Source organism: Erythrolamprus reginae, chromosome 5, assembly GCF_031021105.1.
Source record: "Erythrolamprus reginae isolate rEryReg1 chromosome 5, rEryReg1.hap1, whole genome shotgun sequence".
Taxonomy (NCBI): Eukaryota; Metazoa; Chordata; class Lepidosauria; order Squamata; family Dipsadidae; genus Erythrolamprus; species Erythrolamprus reginae.
Window position 1 is genome coordinate 48298532 of NC_091954.1, and position 14417 is coordinate 48312948.

Sequence of the window (14417 nt, forward strand, 5' to 3'; positions counted from 1 at the left end):
CTGTCCCAAAGCTTCGTCCTCGCATCCCATTTTTGGACAGAGGGTCTGGAAAGCTTTCAGAGAGCTCCTGACTCTAATTTTGCAAAAAATGTGACATTTTCACCCATTTTTTCACAAAAAAGGGTAGGCAAAGGGTCTGGGGAGCCTACAGAGAGCTCCTGGGGACTGAAAGAAGGCAAAAATGCCCCATTTTGTGAAAAAACAGGCAAAAACGGTCCATTTTTTTCACAAAAAATGGGGGCATTTCTGCCATCCCCCAGCATCCAGGAGTTCTCTGTGGGCTTCCCAACCCACCCCGTTTTTGTGAAAAAATGGGCAAAAAATGGCCCATTTTTCGCAAAAACAGGGGTGTTTTTGCCTTCTAATTACCCTGTTTAGCATGATTGGAGGAGGAATTCTGGGAGTTGAAATCCACTAGTCTTAAAACTGTCAAGCTTGACATTTTTAAAAAGTGTACATATTTTTAAAAAGTATTCTTCTATGGTGGTATTTTATTAAATAATATATTACTATACCATTTGGTTCAGAATTCTTTTTTCCTTGTTTTCTACCTCTAAAATCTAGGTGTGTCTTATACTCTGAAAAATACAGTAATTATTTATCATTTCATGTCTGAAGTATGCAAAGGAAACCAACCATATTTGATTTGGTCATTTTGCTTTTACACCAGTTGAAAATACTTTTTTTTAAATTGCTGCAGCTTCAGGAGATGTTTCACATTATATCATGGCCATATTTCTGATGTTTTATGATTTTTTTTTCCTTGCTTATAATTTTATACAGTTTTATGCTTCACATTTTTCTGGTACCTCCATGTTGGAATTGTTATTTATATATTTACTAAACCTACTTGTTTAAAAGTAGATCTAAATAAAATAAGCAAATAGCATGAATTGCTGCCATGAAAGCAAAAATCCTATCGGGTAAAAACAAATATGTCAGGGAGTATAATACTCTGCTAGAGGTAAATGTTTCTCTTGTAATAACAAGTCTTCTGTTGATGTGCAATAACTCTTCAGCCAACCAAATATGAGAAAATCTGATGGATCATTTGGATCACTGGAATGAGAGTTCCATGCTCAGGAGGCTGATTCTAATTTCCATTACATCCATGACATTCTGAAGTGGCACCTGTGCAGGCCCCAATTTTAAAAATTTTAACATTAATAAGATTGCTGAAACTGTACAAACGTTCAGCATCTGGTGAAAGATTTTCCAGGATAATAATGCTAAAATCTCTTGAACTGGTCAGCAATTGAAGCGGGGGGGGGGGGTGCACAATGACTGCATCATCATTATCATCAATTTTCCACATCCACGATGAAAGAAATCTGATGACAGTAATGCTATGAAAGTATATAATGCTGGTAGTCCTCGACTTACAACAGTGTGTTTCGTGACCATTCACTTATGACAGTTGCAGCGTTCCACACGGTCACGAGATCACCTTCTGCAACCTTCTGACAAGCAAAGTCACTAGGGAAACCAGATTCAGTTAACGCCGTGTCACTAAAAATAATCATTTATATTTTATTTATTTAATTCGACTTCTATGCCGCCCAATCCCGAAGGACTCAGGGCGGCTTACAATGATAATAACTGCAGTGATTCACTTAATTGTGGCAAGAAAGGTCATAAAATGAGACAAAATTCACTTTCAAAAATCTCATTTAGCAATAGAAATGTTGGGCTCAATTATTTATTTATTTGTTTATTTATTTATTGGATTTATATGCCGCCCCTCTCCGAAAACTCGGGGCGGCTAACAGCAATCATAAACAGTATACAATAATAATCCAATACTAAAAGCGAAATTAAAACCCCTTAATATACAAAACTAGACATACATACAAACATACCATGCATACAATTGTAAAGGCCTAGGGGGAGAAGAAATCTTAATTCCCCCATGCCTGGTGGCAGAGGTGGGTTTTAAAGCTTACGAAAGGCAAGGAGGGTGGGGGCAATTCTAATCTCTGGGGGGAGTTGGTTCCAGAGGGCCGGGGCCGCCACAGAGAAGGCTCTTTCCCTGGGTCCCGCCAAGCGACATTGTTTAGTTGACGGGAGCCGGAGAAGACCCACTCTGTGGGACCTAACTGGTCGCTGGGATTCGTGCGGCAGAAGGCGGTCCCTGAGATAATCTGGTCCGATGCCATGAAGGGCTTTATAGGTCATAACCAACACTTTGAATTGTGACCGGAAACTGATAGGCAACCAATGCAGACTGCAGAGTGTTGGGGTGACATGGGCATATTTAGGGAAGCCCATGATTGCTCTCGCAGCTGCATTCTGCACGATCTGAAGTTTCCGAACACTTATTATTATTTATTTATTGGATTTGTATGCCCCCACCGAGGACTCGGGGCGGCTCAATTATGATTGGAAATCAAGGATTAACTGTATTATAACAAGAAAGGAATAACACTTTCACAAGCCCTGCCTTGGAAACTGTTTAATATAATAAGAAAGAATGTCAGACTAATTAGGCCTTTAATCTGTGGTTTTTAAGACCTTATAGACTCTCCAAATGCCTTCTAAAGTGGTCAACAAATTTTAATTATTAGATTGACAATTATTTCCCAATCACCAATGTACAATTGGTGACAGAAGGGGAAAATTAAATACATGCGGGCACAATTATATTAACACTATAATTCATTTGATTTTTTAATTACGGTACATTTTAATGAAATTAAATCACATTTTGTTTTGTCCTAGTCTCATGATTATGAAATTGCACAGCTCTCCCGGGGAACCATTAGCCCAAAACAATGTGTGCACCCTTGATTTAAAGTGTGTGTTCTGTTACTATAGTAGACCCAAACACTACCCAACAGAAATGTTGAAGATGAAAATAAATACATTTTAGATATTATATTCAAACTTCATGCTGAAGCAAAGCTGACATTTAAACATACAGCATGGTTGTTTAGAAACCAAAAATAATTACCATCTTAGGAAGGAGCCAATTACAGCATGAGGTAGAAACTAATTCTACAAGTAGTTTATATTAACAAGCGTAGCCTGTGGCAACTGGATAACTCATATATGAATTTTGATAAGGATACACAAATTGTCCCTTTGATCCTATTAGTCTAATTTAAAGCATGGAAATAGTTACCCAGTTGCCTATTTTTATTAGGGATTATTATCTGTTAGGTGCAAGTGAATAATTTAATTTAATGATGAAAAGATCACCAACTACTCCCCTGATCTTTGAATGTCTAGCATAGTTATGAGGATTTAGGTGTAAATTTTATGAAAAAGCTTATTTTTGCAGTCATACAATCCAGAAAATCTTTCCTTAAGTTTTCTTTATGAACCTTGACAGTTGAGCTATTATTTTGTGTGAGGAGCACAGGAAATGAATCTGTCTTTCAACTATTATGAGCTGTCTTAATCACATTTTTATGGATAATATAATCCAGTAATCGTATTACACTTGCCTTTGTTTCATACTGATGGATTGCTAACTGTTTGCCTTTGAAGTCTCTAATTATAATCTATAAAAGCCAGTTGAATTCAATAACACCACATCCACTGTGAAATCATTATAACACTTTGTATATTAAGAGCAGCTGTTGGTAAACAATTAACTAGGGACTAACAGAAAGGAAGCAATTCTTTGCCCCATTTTAATCATCACTTAACTAATGCCTTCCAACCAAAAATAGAGAAAGATTAAATCAACTGTAGTTCTTTTTAACCCAGAGTTTACCACAACTAAATCTATGGTGAAGGTTTTCTGTGTTTATTCCTTTTGGAACAATAATATCACCAGTTTGCTTCAAGGATTGTCTTCTTTAAAGTCCTTCAGGGATTAGAATATGAGTGTCTTCAAAATAATCTATTCCCAGGGGTTCTCTGCCAATTTATTAAAATCTGGTAGACAACACCCTCTCTGAATACTGATCCCAAGGAAGTGTCCGTTGCAGGGCCCAGACACTAGGGCCATGATGGCGAACCTATGCCACATAACTCACAAATAGCACACGGAACCACATTGGTGGGCAGATCCAGCGCACACTGATTTTCAGACCTACTAGGAGTCAGGAAAGAACCTGTTTTCAGCTTCTAAATGGGGTGGGAAAGGCTGTTTTTTGCTCTCCCCACGCTCCAGAGCCTTTCAAGGAGGGTGACAATGGCCTTCCCCCACCCCAAACAGGCCATTTCCGGCCTCCGAGAGGAGGAGGTCATTTTCATCCCCCCCAGGCTCCTAGAAAGGCTCTGAAACCTGGGGAGAGCGCAAAATGGGTGTGCCGTCACGTGCCATGAGCAGTGTGTACATGTCAATCATGCATGCGTGAGGGGGGCATACATGGAATTATGGGGGTGTGCATGCAGACACATATCCCCTCTTTTGGCATGCAGATGGTTGAGTGGTTTAGGGTGGGGCATTTGTAGTGAGTGGGACATTTTATTCTATTTTTTATTCTATTTTTATTTTATTTTTAAATTTACCTATTCTGATTTTATATATGGTGGGACTGGTCTCTGGGTGTCACACGACTTTCGTTGCCAATGACAATTCGTTGTTTTTTGACAATGACAATAAAGAATTTTTAAAAAACTAAAAAAGGTTCGCCATCACTGCAGTAGGGCCTTTTCAGTCACTGCCCTCTTCTCTCGAATAGTATTCTTCTGGAGATCAGATCTCAAAAGTTTTCAAAGAACAACTGCTTTTCCCACTTACACCAAACTGATTTTTATACCTGAGTTATGCACTTGTCTTTTTAATAAAAACAGTAAACAGTAACACTGTAATGCAAAGCATATAATAGACTTACCTTTTGAACAATATGAAACACCATCTGTAAACTATACATTAGAAAGTGAGAAAAAAAACCACTAGCAAAGTTCAATCCTAATCAATCTACAGGGTTTTTTTTTTAAGGTCTAACACAAAGATGTCAAATTAAAAGAGACATTGATCAAAATCTAAATTGCTCATAATGTCATCATTTCTGTGTCAAAGTTAGCATAGCTCATTCTTAAATGTCTATAGTCCACTCCCAATTTTGAGCTAACCAGCTCAACTGTATTAAGTATGCACCAAAATATACTGCTCCTTTCCAATTCCCATTTATACCATGGCTAAATGAAAAGAAAACAACCTTGAAACAATCCTTTTCCCCAAAACAAAGAATAGAATTACCTATATTGCCAGCAAATGTAAGATGGGAATATGCGACCTCTCGCCCTCCAATTTTACAGAGAATTTTTTCAGGAGAAACATAGTTTTTCTTATGATAAATATAGCAATTACTATAGTCTGTTGTGCCCTGAATACAGAACTGGAACCATGATTCTGTTGTCATATCTTGTAATCTTTTAGTTTTATGTAGAAAAGGATCGTGTTTCCCCCATCAGAAGCTATTGAGAAGCTAACCTTGATCTTTTATCTGTAGTCTCCAAATGATGATTTGAAGCATAGCGTGAAACATCTGTCTGGTATTAAAAATATCTACCTGCTCTCAGAGCATTGTCAGACTCTCATGTGTCCAGGATAGCATTTGGACTACTTTGAAGAGTTATCATTGGGCCAAGATTTTATCTGAATTACACAATCTTCTTAACTCTTCTGATATGTGAGCCCCAAAGCAGATTTCCTACCGCACTGCTACTTCCTGGTTCATGATTTAGATTTGTCTGAAATTCAGTGTTAATTCCACTTACAGTGTAAATTCCACAAGTCTTACCCACATTTCAACAATCCCCCAACGACCTGTTTACATGAGGAATGTACTATGCAACCCAAGCTGGCTTCAGATGGAAGTATAAATATTCAGAAACAATTCTTAAAACTATGAACTTTAAGGTATGCTGACACTCTGAAACCATTGATTTCTATGGATGGCCTTGTAGCATGCAAGTTACTGATATTGGGGGCAGGCATAGCAGAGTTATACAATACCTATCCTTCTTTTATTAACTCAAAAAGGGGAAATAATTTTATATGTATGCATGATGACAGGATACAAGTAGCCAGATTAAAATTATATGTCCAACCATATTCAAATCATGCTAAACTTATATCAATAGCACTTAGACTTATATATCACTATACAGTGTTTTATAACCCTCTCTTAAGTGGTTTACAGAGTCAGAATATTGCTCCTAACAATTTGGGTCCCCATTTTATCCACCTCAGAAGGATGGAAAGCTGAGTCAACCTTGAGCCTAGTGAGATTTGAATTGCCAAATTCCAGACAGCAAGCAGCCAGCAGAAGTAGCCTGCTGTACTACAGCCTAACCACTGCGCTACCGTGGCTCATAGTATAACTTATAGTAAGAAAAGGACAGGGATCTGATGCATAGTTAAATATATATCTATATCTATCTATCTATCTATCTATCTATCTATCTATCTATCTATCTATCATCTATCTATCTATCTATCTATCTATCTATCTATCTATCTATCTATCTATCTATATCTATATATATATCTATATCTATATAACAATATTACAGAGATAGCTTGATTGATTATAATGCTGCCATAACTCTCAGATATGTTTTTGTACCCAAGAGCTAATGGCTAATTTACCAATTACTGAAAGGACAACAAAGCACAAATCAGGATGATTAACACTATCCCAATGTAGAAGAACTGAGATAACTCTCTTGGCAGGTGTAATTGACAATTACTGTGATGCATTTTAAATAACATAACAGATCATACATAACTGCTTGTTTGGGAAAATAGTGCCATTTTATAAGACTCCACAACAGGATTCATCCACAGGAAATTTTCAGGCACGAAATGTTAGAATAGTAAGGCTTGATATTCACTATTGATCTTTACAATGGTATTTACTATTTATCTTGGAGCAACTGACAATGAACATAGTAAATAAGGACTGGATATTGTAATTATTATTTGTTTTTGCTGTGTTATTTATTTACATTTATTTAAGTTTATTTGGTTAACTTTCTTGGTTAATTTCCTTGGCATTTTTATCAGTAGTCCTTTATTTCAACTAGGATATAACAAAAATGCCTATTTAGCAACATTTATTTGGTGAATATTTAGAACTGTCAATTTTCAAAAGCCTTAAGACACATTATAATACTGTACTGTACATTTAATAATAAATTTTATTTAATAAAATTATTTATTAAAGTCATCAAAAATGTACTACCAGTCAAACCAATGGTAAATCAAACCATAAATCAAACTTTTATGCTGCCTTTATTTAGTGTGCCTTTATTTAGTATGTAAGCAGTGATTTAGCACCTTAAGTGTGGTAAATTTAATGTTATTTTTATCAAATGAATCCACATATATTTTTATTATCTAAAAACTGACTGGCAGCTTATATAATTAGACATATTTTCTTAATGTGTGTGTGGAACGGCCCTGTTGTGTTATCCCAAAAAACAATCTAACAGGCACATTCTATACAAACTCTGGTTTTTCAACTATAAACAATGGCAGTTTCCTATGTACAAAGCCATTGCAGTAGTTAAACCTAGAGATTACTAACATGTTTAGTAATTTTGATATTCAAAATTCTGTGTGACATTCCATAAGTAACCATAATGAGATTCCCCAGCAAGGTATGTTGCAAAATGGTCAAATCTATTCAAATAAATTGCCATTATTATTGAGTTCTCCATAATCACAATTCTACTACTCTTTCTAAAATAGAAAAATATTAAAAAATAATACTGAAGGCTACTTCTTATCTTGAAATGCATTGACTAATCCCCGGCTTTGGTTTATTTTTTCTTCCTTTAATACATATATTTCTGCCATGTAGCTGTTATTCAATATTTGAGTGAATTTGTTATTCTTCACAGCACAGGTTAAATACTTGGATTAGCAGGAAAAATTAGCCTTTAATAGGGTAAGTTTGAAAACTGTACATTGTTTCTTTGGAAATTGGCAATATAAACAAATGTAAAGAGGGAATTTAAAAAAAAAAAATTTTTTTAACATGTCAACTATTTCTAACTTTTCCACTTACAGGAATATTTTTATAAAGAGGTTTTCAATACTATCCATATTTTTCCATGCCGTTATTTCTCCCCTTTTCCCTATCCCAAATGTTTAAATTGTTTTACAATTGCAATTGGGCTACCTCTTTTTGAAACCCTGCCCTTGTAAAACTCTGCATGCATCTTATTCTAACCTGACCATCCAGCTGCTCTACCATGTCATGGTGCTCTAGATTTCCGTTCCCCTTCTAAAGAGTCCTGTTGAAAGTTGTGCCAACAGATGCCATATGAGGGTCAAACAACAGGATGTTGTAAATGTCCAACTGCTGCAGGCTTTTCAAATGTATATGCTAATAGGTATGCTATCAGCACACAGCTGTAAATGCAACTAACAAGTCTGAAGCAGGGTATTTTTATTGCTCTTTAACCACCTTCTGTATTGCAACTGGGCAGCTCCTCGCTGGTTCCAACATGAAAAGCAAATCACTTACTTCATCTGGAGGCTGTGTAAACCAATCAGAGCAATAATGGCACAAAACAGAGGAGATGCTATGGCTGATTGAATTGAGGCTTTCAACTAAAGAGTCTTGCTAGGGTTCTTGTGATTGTCACACTAAAATGTCCATACGATTAATTGCTAGTAAGAGCAAAGCAGACAGAGAGTGTGGTCACACTTCATAACGAATTATTGAAAGCTAACACAATCAATATATGTTCCAAAGGAAAAAAAAAATAAAGATGTCCTGTAGTGACTTAGATACTGAAATTTATTTGTACATGTTACCTACTTTGGAAGGTATTAAAGCAATGAGGGGAGCCTTTGTTAGTATCAAACAAAAAGAAAGCCCTTTTAAATTTAAACAGGACTTTCCCTCAAATAAGTCAATAAATGTTTTCCAGCAAAGTATTACATTCATGACATTTAAGTTGAAGATCAGCTGCCTTAAAAAATAATTAGGTTATCTATGTAAACTACCCATCATCACACTTACTATTAAAAATTCAGTAACTGACTCTGGTTATTCTCATAACTTCATGCATTCTGTCAAAAACAATGTGTATTAAAAAGATTACTTTTCTTGTAATTGATTATAAAGAGAAAAGCCTTATTTCGACTCCCACTCTGATTTCTCTTTCTAGTACAAATCATTACATTTTTGCAGTTGCTTAAAAATCTAACTTTAATTTGACTTTTAAGAACACTTTCTTATCCATGTCCCAAGAGGTTTAATGGAGCTTAGTTCCAGGAAAGCTTAAAGGGGATCCTGTGATAGTGCAGGAATGATGCTAAAAAGGAGTGGACTTCCATGGAAGCTTATTTGAACACAAAGCAAGCAGAAAAATAAAGAAATGCTTTTTAGTCATAGGGCTTTTTCCTAATTAAAAAATATGTTTTATATAATGAGCTATAAGCAGATGAACAAGCTACTATTGAATAATATGCCATTTAATATTGCACTTATTGGAAGATTTTTCTTTTAGATGGCTCTTTTCATAAAAACAGCTTTTATGAGGAATAAAGGGGGGAAATCACATGTGGATTCATATTCATCAATATTAAGAAAAAAGATGAATGACTTCTGCTATCATATATGTACGTATTATATGGCTGTTACAGATCACAACATATACTTTTTGATACAAAGCATTTAAAAGTGATGCTTTCAGTGAAAAGACAATAAAATGCTTTAAAAATCTCAAGAGAGAAGTTAACAAAACTTCCCAATGTTTGTTTTGTTTGTTCTGGCTGTACAAACTCCATTAGCAATTCTGATATTCATGTTTTCCTATTTAAACTATCAAAATTTCCAAGATTATTGGAAAAACATTGAGATGACCTTAAATAAATGTCAGCTCCAATTCTACCAATGCAGATTTAGTCCATAAGAATTTTACTGTATCCTGATTTAACTTCCTGGGAGAAGAAGTTAATGATTAGTTAGCACATCAAAGCAGATTTTAAAGATGCAGTAGCATGTATTCTTCTTGGGTCAAATAAGGGTAAAGGCCAAATTATTTATTAATGTTAATCCCAATTAAAGAATTGGGATCAGCTAATTTCCAGAATTTCAACATCCTGTATTTAAGTCAAAGACTCTAACCTGGTAACCTTTGAATCAACATAAATTTGTAATTTATCTGTAAAGTATGATTTAATATTTTACTGTCTGTAGTTATAAAATGTAGTACATGCAGCACAAACAATAAGCAATATCTTGCATTCAAAATATGGAGGGAAAGGGAAGAAAAAACAAAATTAAAGAAATATGTGAACAAAAAGACTCCTTAAAACCCTTACAGTGCTAAAACAGTCAATTTGATTTAGATAACTTGTAACATTTGTCTAGTATTAGCAGAGTATACTGATTATACTCTATGCAAACAAATAATAAAAAGGGACAAACATAATTGTTCTTGATGTAATTCATGAGAATTCAACAGTCTTTTCATTTTAGTGATAAAACAGGAATATGTTGTGTTTCTCTGTTAAAAAAAAGTCAGTACCCCATTCCTAGATAATAATGGAGGGGGGGATATTGTCATATTTATTGTTATTATTATTTAAATTTGTTAAATTTCTAACCCACCCAATTCCTTGCAGACAGACAACACTACATGACTTCTGTAACCATAAGACAGCATTCTTTTAGGACTGATGTTTTAGCCAATGTATCCAGAGGGCATCAACTTAATTAAGTAAACGCAACTACTGTTTAAGAACGCAAAATAAAAACTAGGGGATGAGAGTTACTCTTTCCAACCTATTAGATGTTGGAAAAGAAATATGTAAAGGGATCAGGACTCTATCTGTCAGTATAATCACTCTTTGGCAGGATCAAATTAGATGTAGTAAGGGAAGAGAAAGGAAGGAAGGAAGGAAGGAAGGAAGGAAGGAAGGAAGGAAGAAAGAAAGAAAGAAAGAAAGAAAGAAAGAAAGAAAGAAAGAAAGAAAGAAATCCAATCTGGCCAGAAAAAGCTCTTCCCCAAATTCTGTCAATGCATCATTAAAGAGGGGAAAGCCAATAGAGGAGTCAGTTCAAAATATTGCTGAGCCCTCCATTCTAGGCCTCCCCATCATATGTACAGAGTAAAGAAGTAATATCCATCTTTTCTTTCCTCCTGAACATGTATGCACATACACATTAGCTATGCTGGCTAGAGAATTCTGGGAGTTGAAGTCCATAAGTCTTAAAGTTGCCACGTTTGAAGCCCTCTAACATATACCAACAAAATTAACAGGGGAAAATAAAGGTATCTCCAATATTCAGTGTTAATAAAACAGTTGAGAACTGGGGAGGGAAATGTTTTTCCCCATCTTGCTAGTTACTCAAAACCAAATCTCGCTGTGTAAATGGGCACAAATTGCCAATCAGAAGATCCTGCAATATCCATACGGAGGGCAATAATACCACCACCTTAAATTTAAAGATTAATCTTGTAGTGTTGGTACTGACGTGGCACATGCTTTGGCATATAGCAGAAAATAATTTTACTTAAAGAAACATCAGAGAGAGATGCACACACAACAAAATTTGCCATTAGTTACAGTCCATTATCTAAAAAAATATTAGCATTTTAATACAGGTAGTCCTCAAATTTCAATAGGTCATTTAGTGACTGATCAAGTTACAATGGCACTGAAAAAAGTTATGACCATTTTTTGCAGTTACGACCTTGATCATGTGACTAAAATTCAGATGCTTGGCCGATTCATACTTATGATCATTGCTGTGTCCCAGGGTCATATGAACTCCTTTTGCTCCTGAAAAGCAAAATCAGTGGAGAAGCCCGGTTCACTAAACCAGGGTTTCCCAACCTTGGCAACTTGAAGATATTTGGACTTCAACTCCCAGAAGTCCCCAGCCAGCAAATGCTGGCTGGGGAATTCTGGAAGTTGAAGTACAGATATCTTCAAGTTGCCAAGGTTGGGAAACACTGCACTAAACAACCGAGTTATTAACTTATCAACTGCAGCAATACCCTTAACAACTGTGACAAGAAATATGGTAAAATGGGACAAAACTCACTTAACAACATAAATTTTGGGCTCAGTTGTGGTCATTAAGTAATTGGGATTATAGTTTTAGATTTTTCTATATTTGACTTTTTAAATGTATTTGTATTTTCATATTGTTGAGTCCTTCAGGATTGGGAGGCATAGAAGTATGTATGTATGTATGTATTGTATGTATGTATGTATGTATGTATGTATGTATGTATGGATGGATGGATGGATGTATGGATGGATGGATGGATGTATAAATAAATAAATAAATAAATAAATAAATAAATAATCTTCTTTGCCATGTAGCACAAAAATATATATTATTTGATCAGAGCAAAGTAACTTCCCAGTGAAAGAAACTAGAAGCATTCCCAAATCAAACACCTGCAGGATACCAGATTTTTTAAAAATGTAATTATCATTTGTTGGAAAGGGAGTGGCATTATCATGTTTTGTTTGTTACAGTGAGCCACCAGGGGTGTATTTCACTTGCATCTAGATATAACTCAGATTAATAAAAGCACTTCATAAAATCATTGTTACTTTGATTTGGAAAAATGACAGTTCTTGCCTATCACCACAAGCAAGGGCTACTGGTAATTGCAGGGGATACAAAAAATATTCCCAGAGCAAAGTATAGAAAAGTTTAAGTTTAAAGTTAGAGTTTAAAATACTATGTAAACCATCCTCACATGTGTCCTAAAGGTACTTTTTTTTTTCAACTGGACGTTTTGGTTTTGCTTTGAAGACGTTTTGCTCCTCATCCAAGAAGCTTCTTCGCCTCATCCAAAAAAGAAGCCAAAGAAGCTTCTTGGATAAGAAGCGAAACGTCTTCAAAGGGGGGGACGGGACAGAAAGTCTAGTTGCCTCTTCAAAAAAAAAAGCATCTTTGGGACAACCACGACCTGGATGACTGAGAATCTCCATAGATATCCTCACATGTGGTTTGGAGTCCACTGTGTGCAGCTTGGCGCCAGTATGCGAATCTAACGCGAGAGGCTGGACCAAATAAACTCTGGTTTACTGAATGACAGCAACAGATCGGCATCTTGCAATTGGCGATATGGGTTGCGCAAACAACACCCGCGCCTTTTCTTGAAGAGCAGACTTCTCTCAAGCCGGCAGAGAGAGATTCACCACCAGCAGCACTGTCGATAGCGGGAAAGAGGAGTTTTGTTTTGCAACCCAAAATTGCCTCGCAGCCAGTTGCTTGCAGGCCTCCCACTTACTTTTTGACCGCTTCTCTAGATCCAGGAATGGGGACTCCGCCTCCGTCACCCCCGCTGTCGTAAAGCACCCCGCTAATATCTAACACCACTCCCTTGGCGCCCGCTAAGACTGCACCCCCTTCGGCCATACCGGACAAGCCCCGCCCCCGCCCCAGCTCGAGCCTGCTTGCCGAGACACACCTGCCTCTCACCCACAGGCCCCGCCCGTTCTTCCTGGCCGCGAAGGCTCTTGGGAAGTGTAGTCGTCGCTCAAGCCGGGCGGCTTCTCAGGTTGCAATGACGAATTAACTATGTTGTAATGGGTTGGCTTCTCGGGAATCCTGAAAAGAGGGGTCGACCGGGTTCTGTGGAGGAGAGTCGGCAAGGCGACTTTTGGGGAGAGATAAACATCTTCGCTTCTTCGGACAGCTCAGGGCTCCTTTTCTGAGCCCCGAAGATGCTCCACTCCCCCTCTTGGGCACCGCTGCAGAGGAGAAAGCGGGGATCTGTCTCCAATGCGGGGCTTCTTCCCGCAAATGTTGCCACGGCATCATCCCTCATCGGGCGTCCACTTTGGGGGGGGGGGGGCAGCGATCCGACTTCCTTGGCTGGAGCGGTTGGCGGCACAGCTGCTATCTCCCGCTCCCCTTCGGCCGAAGAGAAGGAGAAACAAACCAGTAAATGGATTGTCCCAAAGGTGATTTTTTTTTTCAGGATACAACTTGACTTTCTTGTTTTTTTTTCTTTTGAAGACGTTTTCGCTTCTTATCTAAGAAGCTTCCTCAGCTCTGACAGGATAAACTCTGTAGTATCATCACCTAACCCCCAAAAGTTTATCCTTAGATTATCCACTGTTGACCTCTCCTGATTCCTAAAAGGTCAGTAAGGGGCGTGTGCATTAGTTCACCAGAGTGCCTTCCATCCCCTTTTACTAGTATGTATATAAATATTTCATCTTTGTATACCACCAATGTGACAAAACAAACAAACAAATAAATAAATAAATAGTATGGAATGGAAGGGTTTATATTCCTGGCAGACAGCTGCTCATTTGCATCCTTTTCAGTGGTTCTCAAGCTTTCTAATGCAACAACCCCTTAATACAGTTCCTCGTGTTGTGATGACCCCCAACCCCAATAATAATTAATTAATTATTATTAAGTCTAGCGCCAATTCTCCTGACAGAGCTAGTCAGAGGGACACCCCCACTGTAAACACCTGATTTGTCGGATTGTAAAAATATGTGCCAAGGCACCACA

General features: G+C 37.0%; 1 protein-coding gene across 1 annotated transcript in view; it reads right to left on the reverse strand.

The window, feature by feature from the left end:
• The window catches only part of LHPP (phospholysine phosphohistidine inorganic pyrophosphate phosphatase), a 161001-nt gene extending 147669 nt beyond the window's left edge, over nucleotides 1-13332 (reverse strand). Inside the window, exon 1 of the mRNA XM_070752532.1 lies at nucleotides 13180-13332. Within this exon, the coding sequence (XP_070608633.1) occupies nucleotides 13180-13307 (128 nt within the window). The 5' untranslated portion in view covers nucleotides 13308-13332. The remainder of the gene's footprint in view (nucleotides 1-13179) is intronic.
• Between the last annotated feature and the right edge of the window lie 1085 nt (nucleotides 13333-14417).